The sequence below is a fragment of the Musca domestica genome, unplaced genomic scaffold (assembly GCF_030504385.1).
Source record: "Musca domestica strain aabys unplaced genomic scaffold, Musca_domestica.polishedcontigs.V.1.1 75, whole genome shotgun sequence".
Classification (NCBI taxonomy): Eukaryota; Metazoa; Arthropoda; class Insecta; order Diptera; family Muscidae; genus Musca; species Musca domestica.
Window position 1 is genome coordinate 1846552 of NW_026712393.1, and position 24828 is coordinate 1871379.

The 24828-nt window shown below is 35.7% G+C and overlaps 1 protein-coding gene across 4 annotated transcripts in view; it reads left to right on the forward strand.

Annotated features, from left to right (window-relative positions):
* The first annotated feature begins 2985 nt into the window (after positions 1 to 2985).
* LOC101897814 (protein enabled) overlaps positions 2986 to 24828 on the forward strand; it is a 37462-nt gene continuing 15619 nt past the window's right edge. For all 4 annotated transcript variants that reach the window (XM_011294899.3, XM_005185125.4, XM_005185126.4 and 1 more), the window contains exon 1: positions 2986 to 3976. In XM_011294899.3, the coding sequence (XP_011293201.1) occupies positions 3024 to 3976 (953 nt within the window). In that variant the 5' untranslated portion in view covers positions 2986 to 3023. The remainder of the gene's footprint in view (positions 3977 to 24828) is intronic.

The following is a 24828-nucleotide window of genomic DNA, read 5'->3' on the forward strand; positions in this document are numbered from 1 at the left end:
AACAATCGTCGTTGCCCCAACAGACAAAAGAAATAGCTTCAAACCCCCATTTGTTAAGGCGCGTTGAGAGATACGCCTCTCAGCTGGTTGTTATTCGATTATGCTGGGCAGAGATCGCTGTCGCAAACGCAACCATGAAAGAGTTTTATATAAATGCAGCGCCAAAATGAGCTTAACGATATAACGAGGACAGTATTTTTGGATGCAAAACAAATAAATGAATACATGAAAATTGGGCTAGGTCTGGACCTGAGCTGAATATCTTTGTAAAATGGAACCAGGAACGGAAAAATGGAGGTTTTAGAGAAAGTGCTGAATAGAACTCGCGATTACAAAACCAACGGTTATGAGTTCGATTCTCAGCGTCAGGAAAATCAAACCGTAATAAAATACGATCAACTTATTTGTAGACTTAGTATTAAAAAATCTACGCTTTCAAGATTGCACCACAAACTAACCAAAATAAAGGCGACAAGTTGGGCAAGCTTGGGGTTAGGGAAATTTTTCCCTTTTCCAACTACTTTTTATAATCTGTGGGAGTTTTACTGAAATTATGTTTGTACCCTCAGTCTTATGACAAACTGAGGATATATATCATTTGATACTGTAAAGCCCAACTCTTTATCTTAACCATACCCAACAGAGAAATCTCAATATCAAATTTGAGCATTCCAGCCCTATATCTCTACCCAATGTCAAATTTAGTACCATTTAGTACTTTTCGTACAATTATAGAACATATTTCCGAAACTCCCCATATGAATAGGCTACAAATGAACAGCTACCCTAATACCAAACTTCAGATTTCAAGCCAATATCAAATTGTACCAAATACTATTACTACTAGTACTATTTAGTAATTTTCGTGCATTTGTAGTACACCTTTCCGAAACCACCTCTTTATCACAAATCTACCACCACCAGGGACCCAAATCAAACATTTCCAAATTTCAGCTTCTACGGTTCTCCTTAAAGTAAACTGTTTCAAATTTAGTACCATTTAGTACAGTTCGCACACATTTTCAAAAACCACCTTCAATTTTTAGTGCGTTTTAATACTTTTCGTATTCTTTTAGTGCGAATTTCCGAAAATCCAGATTGACCCTCGTGCAAAATTTCACGATTCTAGGCTTCAGCCTAGATTCTCAATTTTCGCCGGAATTGTTTGAAATTTCGTATTCAAAGTTAATAACGGGTATCACAGCCTGTGACAAAAACAATTTTGTATGCAGTTCCACCTCTTCGTATAGCCCCCATATAACGGTACCTTCCTATATTCGGTATTTTGATGATTTTCGCGAATTTAATAACCGAAATTGTGTAAAATTTTGTATTTGAAGATCCTAAAGGGTACTTCAGTCTAGCCCCCGTATAAAGCTCAACATTTAAACGTTTTTTTTCGGAATTTGTGGACATTTTTCAAGTTCCTTCCAAATGGTAGAGGGTTCGGCCCAGCCCAGCTTAGCTGATTTTTTACTTGTTTAAGGCTTTTCTACGCCTTTTCAGCGACCCTTATTCCAACTTTTAGCTCTATCCGTTTCATGAATACAATGAATTCAATTTTTAGTCCATTTAGTACACTTATAAGGCGAATTTCCAAAAACCCAGTCTTAGCTCTCTCCAACATTGACTCCTACATGAAAAATTTAAAGATTTTAGCTGCAGCCGTTTCGCCGGCCGTTAATATATCAATCAGTCATTAAGGCTTAATTTGGTAATCAAATAGTTTGCTGGGTAGCTATATAAGATTTCCTACGGTGTATAAGATCGAAAATGTTGCCCAGGACGAACTTAAAATCGTTTAGTTTTTAATATTGATATGGCTGTAAAGCTCTCTTTTTCATCAGCACCTCTTGTATTGTAAATGACCTTGTGTTTATTTCCCAAAACCGATTATACTACCCTCCGCACACATGTGTGCACCTTAGCATATTCAGCTGCAACATACACACAACGCGAATGCTATTGACAAGATCTAGCACCAACAAAAGTAAAACTCAATTGTAGGCTAGGAAGGGGCTCTTGTTGGCAAATTCGCTCTGACTAACAGATACCACTTGTAATGAGCGCATTAAGGCTGAGAAGCTGTGCAATGCTACTACTTGAAATGAACAAACCAAGCGAACGAGCGAGCGAAGCCATTGATTGGCAGGCAAGCAAACGGATGGATGGGATAGATGGCTGCGGCTGCTGATATTTTTTCAAAGGAGAATTGAATGGCTGAATGTCTTGCTGGCTGGCTGGATGGTTGGTTAACTGCTGCGCACTCTCATTAAGTCTGGCCAGCCGCAATTGCGACGCTGACCGAGCGAGACGTTCAATTCTATAGAAACTGAAATGAAATTATAAGAGTCATAACTTTGGAACACAATCAAATTCTCTGTGTGTGCTAGAGTCTTACTGGTCTTGTTTCAGTACACCTAGGCTCCAGCAGGCAGCAGTGGATAGAAGAAACAACAAAAACGACTAGAAAACAAAAACTAAAACAGAAAAACAATAAAAACACGCTCAAATGAAATAAATGTTAGTTACTTATGGTTGGAGCTGACTGCGAAGTCGACTGAGCCCCCTAGCCTGCTATGGTTTCTCACAGATTCCAAGCGTTTAGTTGTTGTGAGTAGGTTGTAGATTTTAGCTCGTTGTCCGTGGAGCGCGCGCACCAAGATTCTAGTGGCCGGATCGAAACCCTCGGAATTGATTTTAATTGCAATTTGTGAAACAAAAAATAAAACAAAGAAAAACAAAAACAAACAGAACAGAAGTCAAACTAGCGAGAATTGCTTAACGGGCGCGGCTAGAAAATAAGTCGGTTATACTACTTTCTTAAGAAGCAGAAAAAAAATAAAAAAAAGATTTAAATAAAGAAAAAATAAACAGGAAAAATAAGTGTTCAAAAAAATTTGGAAAAAATATGGGTGCCTAAGAAATCTGTCGTTAGGCTCTTGAAATATTGAAATATTTTTAAATCACAAAGTGTTCCAATACCAGTTCCAAAAAAAAAAGATAAATACTCACCCAACACCATGAAAAAACTCTATGCCAAAACCTCCTTCTCCTCGAAGAATCGCAGTAAATCGGCTAAAAATGAAAACGATCCCCACTCGGCAGATTCTCTCATCAAATATCACGATCCAATTTTGGCATTTCAACCCTCAAAATGTAAAGATGTGAACGGAGATTCTCAGCAAAAATACAAACCTAAACATCCATTTGGTGCTAAACTCCAAAATTTGGAACATTTGCGTAATCCTCAATTTTCCAGCGGGGAAAATTCGAACGTGATTATGCCTGTCGTATCCACATCACCGTATGAAGAGTCACCTTACTATTATACCATAACGGAGTTGGAAAACCTTCAAATGCTGGATCATCGACATCCTCACTTTCATCATCATCACAATCCACAGCATCATCTGAAGATGCAACAGATGCATGCTGGCGGCAAGGTCTATCATCAGCACAGTCAATTGGTCTTACAGCTACCCAGTGTTACGTCGACATCGACAACAGAAGACAATTTTGCCTGCGACACCATAGATTCTCCCATGACCAGTTGTGGACAACAGCAACAACAACAACAACGTTTGCTATCTTCACCACCCATCTATGAAGCACCACAAATGAATTCATCATCATCGTCGTCCGGTGCATCTTCTCTATTGTCGCGCTCATCTTCGAACTTGTCCTCACCCACAGCCACCATAAAATCAACCGCCATGGGTCTAAGAAGGCAAACCTCATTGTCGGCGGCAACGGCAACAACACCACCACCGCCCCCGCACCAATACCACTATGACCCATATGATGCCAGCATTCAGCATCATCAAATGTCGTATCAAACGCAGCATCATAGCCAGCAACAGAGCCTGAGCCAGAGTCGCCAACAGCTGCAGTTATCTCCAACGTCGCCGCCGCGTGATAATTTGTCGCCTAATGGGGATTTTATGAATAACTCGATATCGCCAACATTATCTGTGTATGTTTTTTGCATTATAATTTATTCTCTCTCCATCTCTATTACTGTTCTAATTTATTTATTATTTGAGTCATTTTTTTATTATTAGAATGCCCTGGTCATGGTAATGGTCAGCTATGGAAATTTTAGGAAAAAATTGAAAATTATTAAAATTATTCAAAATCTCAAAATCTCAAAATATTTTCCCGAGACCCTAACAAAATACATTTGTTATTATTGATCATCACAAAATTCTCTGTATGGGCGATTGGGGTGAGGTTAAAAAAAGCTGCGAAAAGGTCAAACGCCACAATTTTTACATTTTTTTGTAATTTTATTCCATGAAAGCAAAAAGGTCGGAAATAGGATTAAATTTTAGAATAAGTTTAGATTTGTTCGAATTGGTAACCTTTGGCACGAATTATAGCCTTTGAACAGCCAATGAAACCGTCACACACTGCCCAAATGTTGTTCTGTGGTATTTTGGCCCATTCCCGGCGAGCGCTTGCTTGAGGTCGACATCGACACTTTGGTATTTTTTTGTGCCAACCTTGCTTTCCTAAATACTCCAGACACAATAGTCCAACGGATTGGTATACGGAGATTTTAGTGGCCATTGTGCGCTGGAAATGAAGCGAGGAACCTCATTTTCTAACCATTCTTGGGTGGCGCGTGCCGAGTGCAATGGCGTTGAGTCCTGTTGGAATGTCCAAGGTCTGCGGCCAAAATGTTTGCGTGCCCAAGGCTTTGATACACCCTCCCAAATATTTTCGCTATAATATTCGGCATTTATTCTGATGCCACGGTCAATTAATACGAGCGAAGAGCGACCATCGGCTGTTATGGCGGCCCACAGCAACACCATGGCCGGCGCTTGAGTTCTGGTGGCCAACGGAAGGTGCACATTTTCAGCTGACCTCTTTGGCATAGTAAACACGATCATTTTGTTTGTTTACAAACTGCTGGACAACGAATGTTTTCTCATCGGAGAAAACCAAATTCGACAGTTCACCACTTTCGGCCATGCGAAGCAACTCTTTAGCTCTTTTGAGTCTATTTTCTTTCAGTTGCGGTATAAGTTCTTGCACTTTTTGGAATTTTAATGGCTTTACCTCGAGCTCATTTTTCAATATTTGCCAAATGGAATATTGCGATATGTTCAGCTCACGAGCCATTTTTCGGCCACTGCGACGCGCTTTTGAGATCACGTCGCTTCTTTACTTTTCGAACCATTTCTGCTGATGTTGCTGTTTTCTTCCGTCCACTTCCTTGACGTCGGGCTATGATACCAGTATCAGTATCACGGTAACGAGCGATGGTACGACACACAAAAGATTTATTCTCATTTAAATGCTGGAGTGCTCTAACGATAGCCACTTTCGGGTTTCCAGCCAAATATAAAGAAATCATACTATCACGCTTGAATTCCATCACGAATAACTTTTTTTCTGGAAAATTCTTACCAAAATGCTTTTGTACGTTTGTAAACAATATAAACAATGATCTGTCACTGGAATAATTTTAACAGCTGTCGGACGAGAGGCTTAGAAATGACAGCAGTCTGAAGGAGCCGAGTTCCACCAAATGGAAACGTACGTCCCGAAATTCGCTCCATCTGGGCAGGTAACAGTCATTATTTCCACAATAAACCTGAATTCGGATTAAGGATATATATGGGAGCTTTATCCAAATCTGAACCGATCTTGATACAATTTGGCAGAGGTATTTCTGGGCTGTATCTGATAGCTGGTACCATATATCATTGTTGTCGAATGCATTTTACGAATGTAAGGGACTTAAACGCCAAATCGGATAAAACATATATATGAGAGCTATATCTATATCTTAACCGATTTTCACCAAATTTGATGTACTTGCTTCTAGACTGAATTCGGTCGGATGCGCCAAAATGCGAATTAATTTGACTGATTTTGGCCATTTTGTGCACAATGAACCCGAAATCGGTGGAAGATATATGGGAGCTACATTCAAATCTGAATCGATCTTTATAAATTTTGGCAGAAGTTTTTCTGGGCTGTATCTGATATGTGGTACCATATATCATTCTTATGGGGTGCATATTACGAATGTAAGGGACTCAAAGACCAAATCGGATGAAACATATATATGGGAGCTATAGCTATATTTGAACCGATTTTGAACCAAATTTGATGTACTTGTACTTCTAGTCTGAATTCGGTTTTATGTGCCAAAATACAGGGCATTTGGACTTATATTGGTCATTTGGTAGACAATTTACCCGAAATCGGTTGAAGATATATATAAGAGCTATATCCAAATCTGAAGCGATTTTGATACAATTTGACAGAGGAATTTCAGGCCTGTATGTGATATCTGGTACCAAATTTTATTGTTGTCGAATGCATATTACGAATGTGGGGGACATATTACGCATGTGAGGGAGTTAAATACCAAATCGGATGAAACACATATATGAGAGCTATAGCTATATCTTTAACCGGTTTTTTTTTTTTTTAGCAAATTTGATGTACTTGCTTCTGAGTGGAATTCAGTCAGATGTGCCAAAATGCAGGACTTTTGGAGTGATATTAGACATTTGGTGCACTGCTAACCGGAAATTGGCTAAAGATATATATGGGATCTATATCCAAATCTGAACCTCCAAGTCTGAATGGAATCGGATGTTTACTTCGCGTTTTATACGCTTCATGGATATTCAAAATATTGAATCTTTGTGTGGGGGAGGTGCCAGAAGGAGTGGTCCGATATATCCCATCTTCACAGCAGATCTTGCGTTAGTAGAAATAATGGGATATGTGTAATATGATTAGAACCGGATGCTTATTTCGGATATTATAGTCGTTTTGGTTATTGAAAACTTTGACCTCTAGTGGGGAAGCTGCCACAAGGAATGACCCGATCTCTTCCATCCTTTTAAAATATCTTATGTTGATAGAAATATTGAGATGTGTCAAGTCTGAATGGAATTGGATGTTAATTTCGGGTTTTATGAACTTCATGGTTGTTCAAATTTTTGACCCTTTGTAGGGGAGCTACCAGAAGGAGTGGACCGATATATCCCAACTTCACAGCAGATCTTGTGTTAGTAGAAATAATGGCATATGTGAAATATGAAGAGAACCGGATGCTTATTTCGGATTTTATAATCGTTTTGGTTCTTCAAAACGTTGACCCATTATGGGAAGTTACTAGAAGGATTGGACCGATATATTCCACCTTTACACCAAAGGTTTAATAATAATATTGTGATGTGTGTAATTTGAAGGTAATCGGACTCTTACATCACATTTTGAAAGAGTTATAATTAATAAAAATGTTGACCCTTTGTGGGGGAGGTATGTGATGGAGTGGACCCATATTATCCATTCTCGCCCCTGACGTAGCACTGATGCAAATATTAGGATTCGCAAAGGTGGAGCAAAATCGGATTTCTGTGTAGTAAATTATTTTCTTTGAAAATTTTGACATTTTGTGGTAAAGGTACCAGAATGAGTGGACCGATATTGCCCTTCTCCGAACTCGATCTAAGTTTGATAATAATATTACGAGTCCCAGGTTTGAACCAAATCGGATACTCCCTTCGAGAGTTATTGTGCACACCAGCCTGACAGACAGACGGACGTATGGACATTGCTAGATCGACTCCAAATGTCCTGAAACGGATTTGTTCCAAAGAGATCTAGGGTCTAAAGCCACTATTTCTATGAGGCACGTTTTGGCCGTATCAAATTATATATACCCTCTCTAGTCATATGGCTGAGGCTTTAATTATTCTAATTACTTAAAAAAGGTGAGAGAGTTCGCCTCCTGTCATTACATTCTCCTTTTAATTATCTCCCTTAAATATAGCATCATATCTAGTCGATCTTGACCGAAATTCGCCATAAGTCATGTGGTGGTGGTCACTTTGCTTGTTATTGACAGTTGGTGTCTTTTTCCATTTCTAGCCTAGAGTTCGGCGTCCACACACAAGCCAATCTAAAATCAACCATACAGTGTGGCCTATTCTACGAGTCTGGCTGGCCGGCTATCCGGCTGTCTGGTTGCCCTTTTGCATTCATTTCATTAAACAACTTGTCGAAGAGTTTTCAGTTTCTATCTAAAGTTGTTGGTGTTGTTGTTGTCTTTTTTTAATTTGTGTGGGTTACGAATGAATTGCGATGTTGTTTTCCTTTCGCTGTTTTTCTGCTGTTGTTGTTGACCAGACAACAACTTATGCTGATGATGTTATTGTTATTGTTGTTGTTGGCTTGCCATTGTCGGTTCTTCTCTCTTGTTTTGTGTCAATCGCCCCAGCAGCAGCAGCAGTATTAGGTTATTGGTATTATTGCCATTGATGCTGCGTGTTGACGCGTCCATTGTGTTTTCGCCTTGAATAATCGCCCAGATCAACGAGTGTTGCAAATTTATGTTTATTATTATTGTTGTTGTAGTTGTCGCACTCTTTGTATTATCTAAAATAGTTCAGTGACTTGTCACTTTTTTGTTCTCCAATAGCAGCGTGCGTGAAGTTTTTTTTTTGGATTGTCTTTTTCTTATCATTTCATTCGAAGTTATGGCCAGAATTTTTTCGTGTTCTTCGTTACGATTGCCCATGATTATGATCATGCAAAACAATTCGATACGAATTGTTTGTTTAGGCGTGTGGAGATTTTCATATTTTACTTTCAGATTTTTTCGAAAAAAAACAAGTGGGTATTTAATGACAGACAGAGGTCAGGCCATAAATTTCAGGGCAATAAATTCTTATTTTGGACATGAGTACAAAATTTTCTCAAATAAAAATCAAGAGGAAAGTTCAGCAACCCTTTGAGATCTCTCGAAATTCCAATGGGATTTTTTTTGGTCAAATAACCAATTATCTCCAAGTGACCTTAACATTGACCCCCGACTAATTTCGTTCATATTTGACTTAATTTAAATAAGTCTAATTACAAAAAAAGTTTACTCCCTATTATTCCTATCTCTGCGTGGGCTTATTTTGTGATTCTCACAAAGAAGATCTCATACAAATCATGTTTGCTGTTTGGAGTTGTTTTTTATGGTTCTATTTGTTTATTATTTGAGTGTGTGGCGGGTTTACTTATCTAAGGCGTTCCCAACTAAATGTTGTGGGAAAATATTGTCATTTATAACCCGGATGTGTTCCATATATACTTTTATGCTTTTAAAAAGCAAGGAAGCTGATATTTCACACACAAATTATTTTATTGCGTTCCTCTAGGTTGGCTAGTCTGTAAAATTTTATAACGGCTTAAATCTGTCTAAGAATTTCTGAGACAATAAAGTTTTATAGCAGCTCAAAATATTTATAACATTTTTTTCCTGCAAATCTCCTCAATTTTTTTTTTATTAATTTATGCACTAAAAAGTGACTGATTACTGCTTTTTGGCCGGTTTACAACTTATACAGCTACCTGGTACCAATAAATCAGAATCTTAATATGTTGACTTAATTGGTTTACTCTGATTATACTTTGTGTGGGTGTTGGCAAAAATGGTTTCAATATCATTTATCACGTTTCAATATATTTGTTTTTTTTTTTTTTTTTCAATTTAAATATTGAAAACGTAAATGGATGTACACAAAATTCACTGAACTACAAAACGAAAATTACTATGGGAAACCCCCAGAAGATTTTGAAAGCAGAGCTAAAAATAGTTTAAAAATTAAAGATCAAACAACAAACCAATTTGTTTTATTAGACCCAATTTTTAATCAAAATTTTACACATCGTACTACTTTTTAAGGTTTTAAATAATATTCAAGTTTTTTCTTTCTCGGAAAAAATGTTAGGAAAATGTTAACCTTTCACACCAAAAAGTCTTAGCAATTTTTCATTTTGAAGTTTGCCAAGCAGGATATTATAAATCCATTGCACAATGGACACACATCCAATTTTTCAGTCTAAAACAATTTCATCCTTTCCATATGTAAACCTTAAAAACCTACAGTGACCACAAAATAAAATTTCAGGATATCAGCTCTGTAAATTTCCCCCATTACCAAATTTAGTACCATTTACTACAATTATAGAACGCATATCCTAAACCAGCTGCTTCTCTCAACCACAGACACCAACGTTTTCCAGCTCTATCTCCTCACCCAATACCAAATTTAGTACTCTTTATATTTTTCGAACAATTATAGTATGAATTTTCAGAACAATTTTTATATATCAACCTCAGATACTAACAGAGACATCAATATCAATTTTGAGGATTTCAGCACCTTAAATTCCCACAATAGCTAAATTTATTATTATTTAATTTTTTTCGAACAATTCTAGTCTACATATCCTACTATTTCCATTCTTATCCACATACACCGACAGTGACATTTATATCAAATTTCAGGATTTCAGCTCTATTCCTTCGCCCAATACCAAATTTAGTACCATTTAGTACTTTTCGTACAATTATAGCACACATTTCCAAAGCCACCTCCATATCTCAGTTCCACATACTAACAGATACCTCAATACCAATTTTAAGGATTCTAGCCTTATCCTTTATTCAATAACAAATTTTGTACCATTTAGAACATTTCAAACAATTATTGTCTACATATCCAACCACCTTGACCACAGACACCAGCAGTGTCATGTATATCAAATTTCAGGCTTTTAGCTATATTCCTTCACTCATACAATACACATTTTTAAAACCACCTCCATATCGCAATTCCAGATACCAATTCCAACCCTATACCTTTACCCAATACCAAATTTAGTTCCATTTAGTACTTCTCGTATAATTATAGTATACATTTCCGTGACCAATTCCATATGGCTAGGCTATAAATGAACAGTGACACCAATGCCGAATTACAGATTTCAAGGACTATCTGCTCATCCAATACCAAATTGTACCAAATATAGTACAATTTAGTGCTTTTTGTGCACTTGTAGTACATATTGCTAAAACCGGCTTTAATTCGATATCCTACATACCTACAGTAATCCTTATATCAACATTTCAGATTTCAAGCAGTATCCGTTCAGGCAATACCAAATTTAGTACCGTTTATTACCTTTTAACGTTTGCTAAACACATTTCCAAACTAAACTCTTTATCTTAACCCTATTCACCAACATAGACCGATCGAATTTGAGTATTTCAGCCCTATACCTTCATCCTATATCAATTATAGCATCATTCAATGCTTTTCGTACAATTATAGGACATATTTTCAAAATCACCTCAGTATGCCCAGGCTACAAATGCCAAATTTCACCCAATACCAATTTATACCAAAAATAGTACCATTGAGTACGTTTTGTGAACTTATAGTACAAATTTCCAAGCCCAACTTTAATTCTCAAAATATTTTCTCTATCCTTTCACCTAAAACCAAATATAGTACCATTCAGTACTTTTCTTTCAATTATAGTGCACATTTCCGAAACCTACAACCTACGAAACCCAGGCTACAAATGAACAGCGACCCTAATACCAAATTGCAGATTTAAAGCACTATTGTACCAATACTTTTTGTGCACTTGTAGTACACATTTCCAAAAAAAAAAAAAAAACCTACTACTAACAGGGATCCCAATTGAAGTTTCAGCTCCACCTTCAACCTAAATCGTGTATCGTACAAATTTCAAGTTTTTTGCTCTATAACTTCACATAATACCAAATGGTACCATTTTAGAAATTCAGTACAATTATAGAACTGTTCGTAACTTTAAAGTTCGAATTTCCAAAAACCCTGTGGTACATCTATCCTGCACTCCATCAATGGCTCTAATTCGAAACTTCAGAATAATTTTTTAGCACATTTTAGCACTTTTCATCCCCTTTATTACGAATTTCCAAAAACCCAGCCATATCACGCGACTACGCACCAAGACTGACCCTCGTGCAAAATTTCAAGATTCTAGCTTCAGCCGGTTCGTCTGGTCATTGGTTTTCGGTCAGTCTGTCAGATATTTGACTACAAGTTAATAAAAAAGTACCATTTATATTGTCAAAACAACCTTCATATATCAAACTTACTTTCCAACATTGATTCGCATACCAAATTTCAAGATTTAGCTCTATCCATTCACTAAAATACCAAATGGTACAATTTTGCAAGTTTAGTACCATTTTAAAACATGTCCTAACCCTAAAGTTCAAATTGTCAAATACGATTTGGTACATCTAACGTGCACTCCATCAGTGATTTTAATTCCGATTTTCAGAATTCTAGCTCAATCCGTTTGTTGTATTAAATTTTAGTACATTTTAGTACTTTTCATACCATTTTAGTACGAATTTCCAAAAACCCTATCACCATGACTGACACTCGTAAAAATTTCAAGATTTCAGATTCAACTGGTTCATCTGGTCTTGACTCTTAGTCAGTCAGTTATTTTGCTACTCTTTTATGTATATAGATATCTATAATTACTCTTCTGATTACGCTCTCTCTCCCTCTAACTCTTTATTAACCCTTTCTTAACCTAAATTTAATTTAAATCAGTTGGTTTGTATCTTTGCTCTATAAATGTTAATTTCATATTAATTGGCGTTATATTATTTCTATTCTAAATTTTCGTTCCACTCAGATAGAGATACTCCACCAACAGAGAGTCAAGATTCTCTCAAAATTACTCAATACTCTCTCAATGATATCATAACTCCCTATACCCCACCATAAATCTTACCAATTACGTATAACTCCTTATTAATCATTTTGTTACAGGTGATATCCATTAATCGTTTATAACAAATTGATCATTAAATAGCAACTTATTTATAGCTTATTAATGACTCCCTTTTTGTCGACCCATTTTTTCGTAATTTTTGTTTCTCTAGCTATAAATTAGAACGCTGCTGCTGCGAAACTCAAACTCAGTGGCATACAAATCACGTTCTATATTTTCAAAGATTAGTGGCTGGCTTGGTATTTTATTTAAAGCTTGCGTTGTCTATATATATATATTGCCACCCGCTGTTGCCTGCAGTAAGCGAGCTTAATTCTGAGACCGGCTGCAAAGCTGATCGGGTTGGTTGGTGGCACATGACGAATTGTCTGTCTATCTGTGCCTCGAACCATGGCAAATTTTTGTTTTGTTGATTTTTCCCATTTGTTCCTCCTATTGTTTGCTGTTTGTTTTAAAAGTCTTGGTTGGCGAGGGTTTTGTGGTCGTTTTTTTTTTCTTTTTTCTTTTTTTCATAACGCCCCAAAATGTCAGTTGACTGGCTTTATTCTCTTGATTAAAGTGTACTTAAATTGTCGTATTGCTGTCTGTCTGTCTGTCATATGTTTCGTTTCCTTGAAAGAGTGTAAAATAAACTTTTGTGCTTTATGTGTGTGTCTTGCTAATTTATGGGGTGTGGTGGAAGAGGGGATGAGTAGTGGTTAAAGTACCTGTACATTAGGGTTTGGAAAATTGTAATGGAAAATTGCATGTAAATATTAGCAAATGTAATAATCCCTCCACTGTAAAATAAGAAAACAGCCTAGCCGACAATAATAGATTTCTCAAGTACAATTTTAGCACCTGTAACTACTTACGAATCTGCTTGTTTACACCTTATTTTAATCTGGAAATTTAATAGACAGAATCTAAAACAAAGTGTTGTTTTTCCCTTTTCTTTAGGGTATGAAAATAACCTATCAAATGTCTCATTACCAGCAAAAAATAATGGGTTTATTAAGTACATTTTAGTACATAAACTACTTACGTAACTGCTTACTTACCCCTGATTTTTATGTGGACATTTAATAGATTAAATCCAAAAAAAATAGGTTTCTTCCCTTTCTTGTAAAGTATTAAAATAACCTGGCAAAAGTCTCCTTACCAAATAATGGTTTTATTGAGTACTTACACATCTGCTCACATACCCCTTATTCCAATCTAGAAATTTGATAGATTAAATCCGAAAAAAGTATGGTTCTTTCCTCTTCGGTAAAGTATGAAAACAACCCGGCAAAAGTCTCATTACCAAATAATGGTTTCATTAAGTACTTACCAAACTGTCACCAAGATCCGATAAATAAGTCATATTTTTTGAACTCTAGATTATAACGCTCGAAATTGTTTTTTTTTTATCCCTCCACTGTAACATAAGAAAATAATCCATCAACTGTAACTACTTACAAAACTTCTTACTTACCCCTTATTTTCACCTGGAAATTTGATAGATTAAATAAAATAAATAAAAAGGTTGATTCTTCCCTCTTCAGTAAATTATGAAAATAACATGACAAAAGACTCATTACCAAATAATGGTTTTATTAAGTACTTACCAAACCGCCACCAAGAGTCAATAAATAGTTAAAAAAATCAATAGTTATATTTTCTTAACACCAGATTTGAATTTGTGATAAATTTCACCTTAAATTTTGTTTCTTATGGTGAAGGAAGCGAGATAGACCCATAGTTACTTTTGACGATCTTCATAGGTTCACTTTCTGAGACGATGTATGCATGTCAGTCCGTCTGTCCATGTATTGTTGTAAACAAAATGCAGGTCGTATTTATTAACCGATTGAGATGAAATTTTTCAAACAATATTTGTTTGACCCAAGGACGAAGCCTATTTAAATTTATTAGAAACGGTTCAAATTTAGATATAGCTCCCATGCAAATATCTTCAACCGATTTCGGGTTAATTGTGCATCACATGGCCAATATCAGTCCAAATGACCTGAATTTTGGCACATCCGACTGAATTCAGTCTAGAAGCAAGATAATTAAATTTAGAGAAAATCGGTTCGGACATAGCTATAGCTCCCACATATATGTTTCATCCGATTTGGGATTTTAAGTCTCTCACATGCGCCATATTCACTCCACAAGAATGATATTTAGTATCAGATATCAGATACAATTCAGGAATAAGTGTTTAAAAAAAGATCGGTTCAGATTTGGATATAGCTCCCACATATGTCTTTATCCGATTTCAGGTTTTTTGTGCACAAAATGGCTAATATCAGCCCAAACCGAACGAATTGTGGCACTTCTGATCGATTTCAGCCTAGAAGCATGAACTTCAAATTTGGTGAAAATCGGTTCAGATACAGCTATAGCTCCCATATATATGTTGTATCCGATTTGGTGTTAAAGCCCCTCATTTTATCGAGATCGATCTTCATCCGGTTGACATTACATGAAATACCAAATAATGAGTTCATTAAGTAAATATTAATGGAAGTAACTACTTACCTAACCCCTTATTTTAACATTCACATATCATGCGATGTAAGTACTTACCAAACTGCCACCAAGAGTCGATAATTACGACGCCAGTAAATACTGAAGATAATTTATTTGGCCTTTGAAAAGATTACAGGAAAAACTCATTACTTCTCTTTGGCTACCAGTATTGTAGATGCTATGTACCTATCATTACCTTTGACCTTCTGATAATGCAGATAGTATGTAGTTGACATTACATGGAATGCTGAGTGTGACACAAGGCATCCAAAAATCTAATTAACAAATAATGCGTTCATTAAATATATTTTGATACCAGTAACTACTTACCTAACCCCTTATTTTAACATTGACATATCATATGATGTAAGTACTGCACCAAGAGTCAATATCTACGTCGCCAGTAACTACTTACCTAACCCCTTATTTTGCCAAACTTCCACCGAGAGTCAATAAATAATTTAAAAAATCAATAGTCCTATTTGTAGTACACTTAGCTTGAGGGCAGCGAGGTAGTAATATTCCGATTGGTAGTCCGGCTATATTAAGAAATTTAATCGTTGTTAACGACGTTAGTGTTAATGCATAGGCAAACTTTTGTATTTTTTTTTTTACTTTTTTTAATTGTTAGTTTGGTTGGAGATTCGAATCAGCAACCTTAAGTTTAGTAGTCAATGTATGTGCCGCCATTACTCTTCGCTTGGTAAGATAGTCTTGAAGTCCTCTACTTTCCATTGGAGACATTGAGGTCATCTATTGTCTATTGAAGTCTTTGAGGTCCATTTTGGCTACAGGAAACCTTGTGGACTCCAATTGCATATGGAAGACCTTGAGGTCCACTATTGTTTACCGGATACCTTGATGTCACCCATTGTCTATAGGAGACCTTGAGGTACTCTGTTGGCTATGGGAGAGCTTGGGGTAACTTATTGCCTATAGAAGACTTTAAGGTCCCTTATTGTCCTTAGGAGACTTTGAGGGGTTCTATTGTCGGGATAAATGGTTATCATTATTTTTTGCCTACCTGGTAATGAAAAGGATGTTGTTGTTGTGATGTAAATGTTTGCTGTCAAAACTACATACTCTCTGCATTACTAGTAAGTGAAAAAATAATGAGTTACTCCTATAAATGTTACTAAGCAAATTAAATTTATTTGCTTTACTTGTGACATAAAAGAACATTAGTGTTTATAGGAATAACTCATTATTTTTAGCGGAGTGGTAATGCAGATGGTATGTAGTTGTCATTATTCTGGATTTTTTCCTGGAATTAGTAAGGGCCTTTTTCCTGGGAATTAGTTAGAACCTTTATATATCGAAGTTAATGAGTTATAAAAAAATTGATTTTAGATGCTCCTGAGGTTCAGAATCTTTTAAAACGTCGACGTTTCTCGACATGTTATCCAAATCGAAGATAGTTAAAAAATCTTCAATAATACTGATAAACATCATGAAAATTTCTAAATACAAGTCAAATTTAAAATCTTAAAGTTTGACTATTTGCATCGAATTTGAAACATTTTTTGAAGATCTGTATTGATCTAAATCGATTGCTTTAAAAGACCTTTTTTAATCTCTCGATTGACAATTGATTTTCCAAAAAACAGTGTTGTTTTTATAAAATGTTTATTTGTTGTAATTCTATCTCCCACCTTTTTCTTTTCATATCTGACCTAAAGTTTTTCGAAAATCTTACACAACACGCCACCCCCTAATGTAGATATCTATACATGTAAATTGACACTTATGTATATTGTCTTTATCCCATACTTCACTCGATGATTTTTTGCACTGTGTTTACTTACATTTTTAAATGCCAATACCAGCACTACGTTGAGCCATTAAAACCTTAAAGCAAAAGCAAAAAACAAAACAAAACAAAAAAAAATCCACAAAATCAGCAAAAAAAAAGTCCGCCCCTTTGAATGATGACAAACAACGAAAAAAGGTAAACTTTGTCAACAGACACACATATGTGTGTATCATGGTGCCAAAGTGGCCACAAAGCCGTTTTCTGTGTGCGATACAAGGTAGTCAAGCTGGCTGGCTGGCTGGGTCCGATCGACTCTAGGTTACTTGGATTTTTCTGGTTGCTGGTTTTAGGTGATTTGTTTGCATTGTCGGCTTTTGGTTACAAGAAAAATATTAGCATAAATCACTCAACATTGGCAAATTTTTTTTGTAGTTCTACCAGCGCCCGTCGTTCATCGACAACAAAGTCGTCGAGGTGGTGTTGGCATTGCCCCGGAACCATTGTTGTCTTTCAGGATTGACGGACGAACGGCTTAAAGTAATCAGTGACTTTTGCGAAGGAAGATAATAATTTTTGTGTGTGTGTTTAGAGTTTTTTTTTTGTTTTAAGAAGTTGGTATACAAATATTATTTTTTCGGGGGGATGCTATTTAAATGTTGGGTTCCGAAATAGCAAAGAATATTTTCGTTGGAATATATTGCGACTTGAAAAATATTACGTTATTGTCAGCCTAGGTTCATATTTAAGTAAGGCCCAATAAATCCATATCCCCAACTTGACGACTTTTTTTGTCTAGTTTCACTATGGGGCCTATGTTAAAATGTGGGGTTTATCCACTGAGAAATTTGAAGTCCGTATTGCATCTAATTCATGATGTCAGAGACTTATTAAATACATAAGACCCATATATCCGATTTTTTTTATGAGTAGTTAATCTTCCTACAAAGAACACGAAAGTACTGTTTATCTGGTTAAAATCGTGGTGAATTGAGGGGGTTCAATTTGGATTATATGTTAAGTTTGTCGTTTTCGAGGATGAAAAATCAAAAATATGGGAGACGAGTAGCCCCTTACCAAGTAATGAGTTCACGACAACTACATACGTAAGGAACTAGTAGTCTCCAGGTTCTAAATTGTATTTGCCAAAACATATAATTTGGAAGTGAGTTTTTAATGGAGGGCTGCTGTTGTGGAACTATGCAAACACTCCCTTCGTTCGCAGCAGCTAACAAGTCGATTTTCTCAAGAATGGTAATTCTTAGAGAAACCCCATCCGGACTATTTATACTTTTTATACCCTCCAGCATAGTATGGAAAGTATATTAAATTTGCCATTCCGTTTGTAACACCTCGAAATATATATGTTAGACCACAAAGTATATATATTCTTGATCAGCATAAAATTCTATGTCGATTTAGAGATTCCCGTCCTTCTGTCCGTCTATGGAAATCACTCTAGCTTTCGAACGAAATGAAGTAGATTGATAAAATTTTACTCAAATGTATATTATGTCTGCAGGACTTTTGGTATTGAAAATGAGCCATGTAGGTCCACGTTTTGGTATAGCCCCCATATAATGGTACCTCCCTATTTTCGGTATTTTGGTGATTTAAGCGACATTATCCGTCGGAATTGTTTCAAATTTGGTATTTGAAGTTCGTAATGGATACTTCATCCTTTGACAGAAAATTGTCCGTGCAGGTCCACGCCTTCGAATAGCCCCCATATAACAGCACCTCCCGATATTCGGTATTTTGATGATTTTAGCGAAATTATTCACCGGAGTAGTTTCAAATTTGGTATTTGAAATTCGTAATGCATACTACAGCTTAGGACAAAAAATTGTCTGTGCAGGTCCACGTCTTCATATAGCCCCCATGTAACAGTACCTTCCAATATTCTGTATTTTTATGGTTTTAGCGACATTATTCAACGGAATTGTTTGAAATTTGGTATTTGAAGTTTGTAATGGATACTACAGCTTGTGACAGAAAATTGCCTGGGCAGGCCCACGCTTTGGTATAGCCCGCAAATAACGGTACCTCCCTATATACGGTATTTTGATGATTTTAGCTACATTATTGACAGATTTTTTTCACGTTTCGCATTTAAATATTGTAATGGCATATGACAAAAGTTGGCTATGCAGGTCCACGTCGTCGTATAGACCCTAATACGGTATTTTTAAGATTTTAACAGAATTTTTAACGGATTTTATATATTTATTTATTTATTATTATTATTTTTTTTTTTGAATATTTTCAAATTCGTTTCAAATGGTGGATGGTATTTAAAGTTCAGCCCGGCCGAACTTACAGCTTTTTTACTTGTTTATATTCCTTTTTTAATCTTGACTGGACTATTAATTTGCCCTCATTCTTAATGATCCCAAACTTTTTTTCAGGAAATTTGCCAGATTTGCATTAACCTTTCTTCAATTGACACTTTTTTCTATAACAACAATGTTGTTTTTATAAAAATGATTAGTTGTTGTAATTCATGCATATACCTTGTACATAAATATAGCATGTTTAATGCCATGTAAAAAAAAACTCAACTCGACTAATTTTTCTCTATAAATACACGACAACAAGTTTTTCGATTTCCTTTGAATTGAAATTTATGTTCCTCATACTCTTATAAAAATTCTTTAGAAATACTTTCCCAAGGAAGCAGAACATTATTATGATGTTCTTTCAATATTTTCCAGATCTACAGTTTATTGCACGCATTCATTCTTCAACTCCAATTGGTGTATAAATATTTGCTAAACATCATTCTTACACACACACACGCACACCTAGATACATAGACGACATTCAAGTATCAAGTCATTGTTGACGTTGACATCATTGTTGTCATCTGTAAGACCGTCCGTCCGTCCATCCATCCGTTCCTACAACCATAAATGTTTTTTTGAGATATTTAATCATTTCCTTAGAAGAACTCCAAGTGCTACTCCAACAATCCAGGCAGTTAGATGACAACTCGGCTCTGTGTGTGTGTGTGAGAGAGAGAGAGTGCAGAGAAATGTACCATTTGGCAAAGGCAAACAGCCAGCCAAACGATGCCACTTGGCTGGCATATTTGCCGTTTTTTTTTTTTGTCATCTTTTGTCATCGGCGAGTAAAAATCTAAATGTTCCACAAAGAAGTGGCAGTAAAATAAAGTGAAATTGGTACTCCTCGCCAGCATTCTTAGCCATAACCAAGCTATGAATTACGGTACCAACATTTCTATCTCTTAATCTGTACGTGCTCTGTTGGGTTCTGCTGCTGTAATTCTCACCTTTATCTCGCTGGAGTTCATCTCCCTTTAGACACTGAGAAGACTGATCCGCCTTCTTGATGGGTCGGTCAGTCGTAACATTTTATGTTCCTCATGGGCCATTACATGGAGCTGTTGGCTTGTCATTGGAATGATTTGAATACCTCGCTTTTTCAGAATTTATTCTATTGTAAAAACAACAACAACACTATTCATTTTTGTTGCTGCTGTTATAATTGTTTTTCAATTAGAAATTGAGATTTTTTCAATAGATCAACTCCCGGAATGCCCGCCTCTGGTTGTTTGTCGTTATTATTCATTGGAATTGTTAGGAAATGTCTATGAATCATTTTTTGTAGCATTTGGCCAGAAAGCAGTGTCAGGTGTTCGTTCGTTCACTCGTTCGTCCGCTACTCTTTCTTTGGCTATAACTGGGAATCTTGTTGACTGAGAATTGTTGCATTTCTAATGTTTCAGTGTTGTTTTTTTTTTCAATGCTTTGTTGTTGTTGCAAGAACTTCCTGTTGCTGAGATTTATTTTCATTGGAATTGCTTAGCTGATGTTGTTCTTGTTTTTATTTGTCTGATTTAAAAGAAGAAAAAATCTGGCCATAGTTTTGATTGATTTATCTTGATGGTGTTTCGTTTTTCATGATACATTGGGTCGTTTTTAGTACTATGACCTAATTGTCATGGAATTCTTTTACAGAGCTTACTTTTTTTCATTTGGATAATTTGAATTTTTAATTTGTAGTAAAATCACCAACAGTTTGTGATTGGAACATGTTAGGTCTTTGGTATACGGCATTATATTTTTTGGACCAAGGCAAGATCTAAGAAACTAAGAAAAAAAATCTCAAAATTGCTGGAACTTAAAATTTTTCTAAAAAAAAATCCGTCGAGAAATACCGCTTAAATGAAAACCGTTATATGGGAGTTACACGAAGACGTGGACCCACACAATTAATTTTTTGTCATAGGCTGTAGTACCCATTAGGAACTTTGAATACGAAATTTGAAACAATTCTGGTGAATAATGTCGTTAATATCATCAAAATATCGAAAATAGGGAGATATCATTATATGGGGGCTGTACGAAGACGTGGAGCTGTAGGACCCATTATTCCCATTATTATTCGAATACGAAATTTGAAACAATTCCGGTGAATAATGTCGTTAATATCAAAAAATATCGAAAATAGGAAGACATCGTTTTATGAGGGCTATACAAAAACGTGGAGCTGTATTATACATTTTTGGTCATAGGCTGAAGGACCCGTTAGGAACTTTAAATACGAAATTTGAAACAAATCCGGTCTATAATGTATCTAAAATCATGAAAATAGCGAATATCGGGGATTATACAAAGACGTGGACCTGCATTTATAATTTTCCGCCATAAGCTGTAGTATCGATTGCGAACTTCAAAAATGAAATTTGAAACAATTCCGGCAAACAATGTCGCGTATTTCGAAAATTAGGTGGTCTCGTTATATGGGGTCATACGAAGATATGGATTGCATTAGCAATTTCCTTGCATAGGCTGTAATATCGATTCCGAACTTCAAATACAAAATTTGAATAATTCCGATCTATAATGACTCTAAAATCATAAAAATATCGAATATTGGGAGGCAACGTTATATGGATATACGAAAACATGGACCCACATGGCCCATTTACGAACTTAATCTGCCTACTGGCAAAATACACATGTGTGCAAAATTTTAGCCTTCTATCAGACAGACAGATAGACGAACGTCGCTAAATCGACTTAGAATTTTAAGCTGATGAAGAATATATATACTTTGCTGGGTCTGACATAAGTATTCCATTCGGCAAATATTAAAAAATGAGCTCGGGGTAAAGCTATTGAAATTTCAAAAAAAGTCCAAGAACTTACACCGCAACAGAAAGGAAATAGACTCAAAAGAGCTAAAGAGTTGCTTCGCTTGGCCGAAAGTGCTGAACTGCCGATGAGAAAACATTCGTTGTCCAGCAGTTTGTAAACAAGCAAAATGATCATGTTTACTTGCCAAAGAGATCAGCTGAAAATGTGCACCTTCGGTTGGCCACCAGAACTCAAGCGCCGGCCATGGTGATGGTGTGGCTCTCCGCTCGCATTAATCGACCGCGGCATCAGAATAAATGTCGAATATTATCGCGAAAATATTCTGGAGGGTGTATTAAAGCCTGGACACCCAAACATTTTTGCCGCAGACCTTGGACATTCCAACAGGACTCAGCACCATCGCACTCGGCACGCTCCACCCAAGAATGGTTACAAACTTCCAGCGCACAATAGCCACCAAAATCTCTCGCCTGGAATTGGCCAAAATACGAGCAACATTCGGGCAGCGTGTGACGGTTTCATTTGCCGTTTGAAGGCCATAATTCGCGCCAAAGGTGACCAATTCGAACAAATCTAAACTTATTCTAAAATTTGATGCTATTTCCAATTTTTTTTGCTTTCATTCAGTAAAATTAAAAAAATGTAGAAATTATGGCGTTTGACTTTGTTGCAGTTTTCTAATATCACCCTGTATATCGATTGACCATATGCAAAGAAACATCAATATTTTTCGATATATTCTTAGAATTTAATTTAGAGCTTTAGAAATTTATAGGGAACTTTAGATATGAATAAGGAATGGGTCATGTCGATCCCTTTTCGGTATAGTGCCTGTATATGACCATAGGTGTTAGGCCCGATTTCAAATATATTTTTTATGTTTGAGTTATATTTTCCATTTGACCCTGCAAAAATATCTTTACCACTACTACTTACCAAATAGCATATTTTCCCCTTATATAAACATGGACATGCCAGATGAAGTAAGGGTTTACCAAGTTCCACAAAACGCCAATAAAAATTTCAAAGAACAAACCTGGAGATGAGTTTGTATTCAATTTCACCACACTTGCAGTTCTTATAATGTATAAGTGCGTCGAGAATCTCTTTTATACTTTTATGTTTGTTGGCGCAGAGGTTCAAACCAGCATCCTTAAAATAATCAAAAAAGTTTTATTCAGAATTTTCGTCAAGAATTCCTTCAAAATATTCCTAGATGTCTATGATTTTTGGTCGAAAAGATCTTTGACACTTTACTTTAACAAAACCTATGTTTTATTTTGGTAAGAAACCCCTTCAGAAGGGGTTTTAATATTTTTCCTAAAAATATAAAACACGGTCCGAAAATAATCTAAGATTTGTGTTTAAAAGCTTATGATTTTTGGAGATAAGGCCCTTCATCTTTTAAAAAAATCAATTTTTAGCCAAAACGTCGTCTTACATTTTCCCCGTTTTTTAGGCAGAGGACCATTCCAAATATTTTCGTCAGAGAGTTTTCTTTAAGAGCCCCTTTGAGAGTCCTAAGGCCCTTCAAAAGCAGAGCTCAGAAGATTTCAAAAAAAAAACAAACAAACCTGGAGATGAGTTTGTATTCAATTTCACCACACTTGCAATTCCTATAATGTATAAGTGCTTCGAGAAACTCTTTTATATATTTTGTTTGTTTGCTGGTACAGGAGTTCATACCACCTTAGTTTTTGTTGACGTACGATCACAATCTGTACCGTCATTACTAATAGCTTTACAAGGAAAAAAGTAGGCGATATAATATTTTTTTAAGAATAATTCATTATTTTTTAACCTATTCGTTTAACGCTGAGGATAAGTAAAGGTCATTACTGGTAATGTGCTCAGTCAGCTGCTTGTAAGTAGTTATTGGTGACAAAATTGTACTAAATAAATCCATTATTTGGTAATGAGATATAGGTTGGATATATAACTTTTAATCATTACTTAGTAAGAAGTAATTTATATTCAGTTTTTCTTCATAAATTTGAAGACATTTTTTATTTTGGCCTAAAAGATTTAGGTTGAGGCATAAAAAGTAGATGGTTTTCATTACCTGGTAATGAATTATTCAGCACATTCCATTTCTAAGCTCGTTCCAATTTTTGGAATTTTCAGACATTGTCTAGACCATCGATTACCATAATGCTTAATGTAATCAGTTGTTACGATATGGTAATGTAACGGGTAATGACATGTGCTTACCTTCTTGTTGATGTAATTATAATTATATATTTGCTTCAGATTTTCTTTTGCTTTAAATTAGACAATTTTTTCCATTTTCAAACGATGAACGCCAGCTAATAATAGTTGTTATCATCCATCAAAAACAGCCTTAACGGCCACTTTAATATGCCGACAACAAAGTGAGAAAATTAATTTTCTTAATGTTTTGTAATTAAAAAAACAACAGAAGAAGCCAGAAAAAATCGCTAACAAAGTATGTTCGTACAAGCAAATGAAACTTTGTAATTGTGGGCAATTTTTATCAGATCGAGAAGAAACAAAAAACGAAATAAAAATAATAATTTAATGTTGATTGTTGGTGGCGCGAGGTTGTTGTTTGTTTTTATGCTGATTTCAAACGTCAACAGCCCTCCATTCGACCAAGACTTGCACGATGTTGTTGTAGATGGCGATGATGAAGATGCCACACGAAATTTCCACACAAAATTAAAATGAAACGATTTTCCTTAATTGTTTATTAATTAAATGAAATTTTTATCGGATAATTACTTTATTAAAAGAAAATAAAAATGGCTTGGAAAATAAATGAGCAATGAACTATTTGCACCTCCCTCCCCCTCAAATAATTCCTTTTTTTAATTAAATAATTTA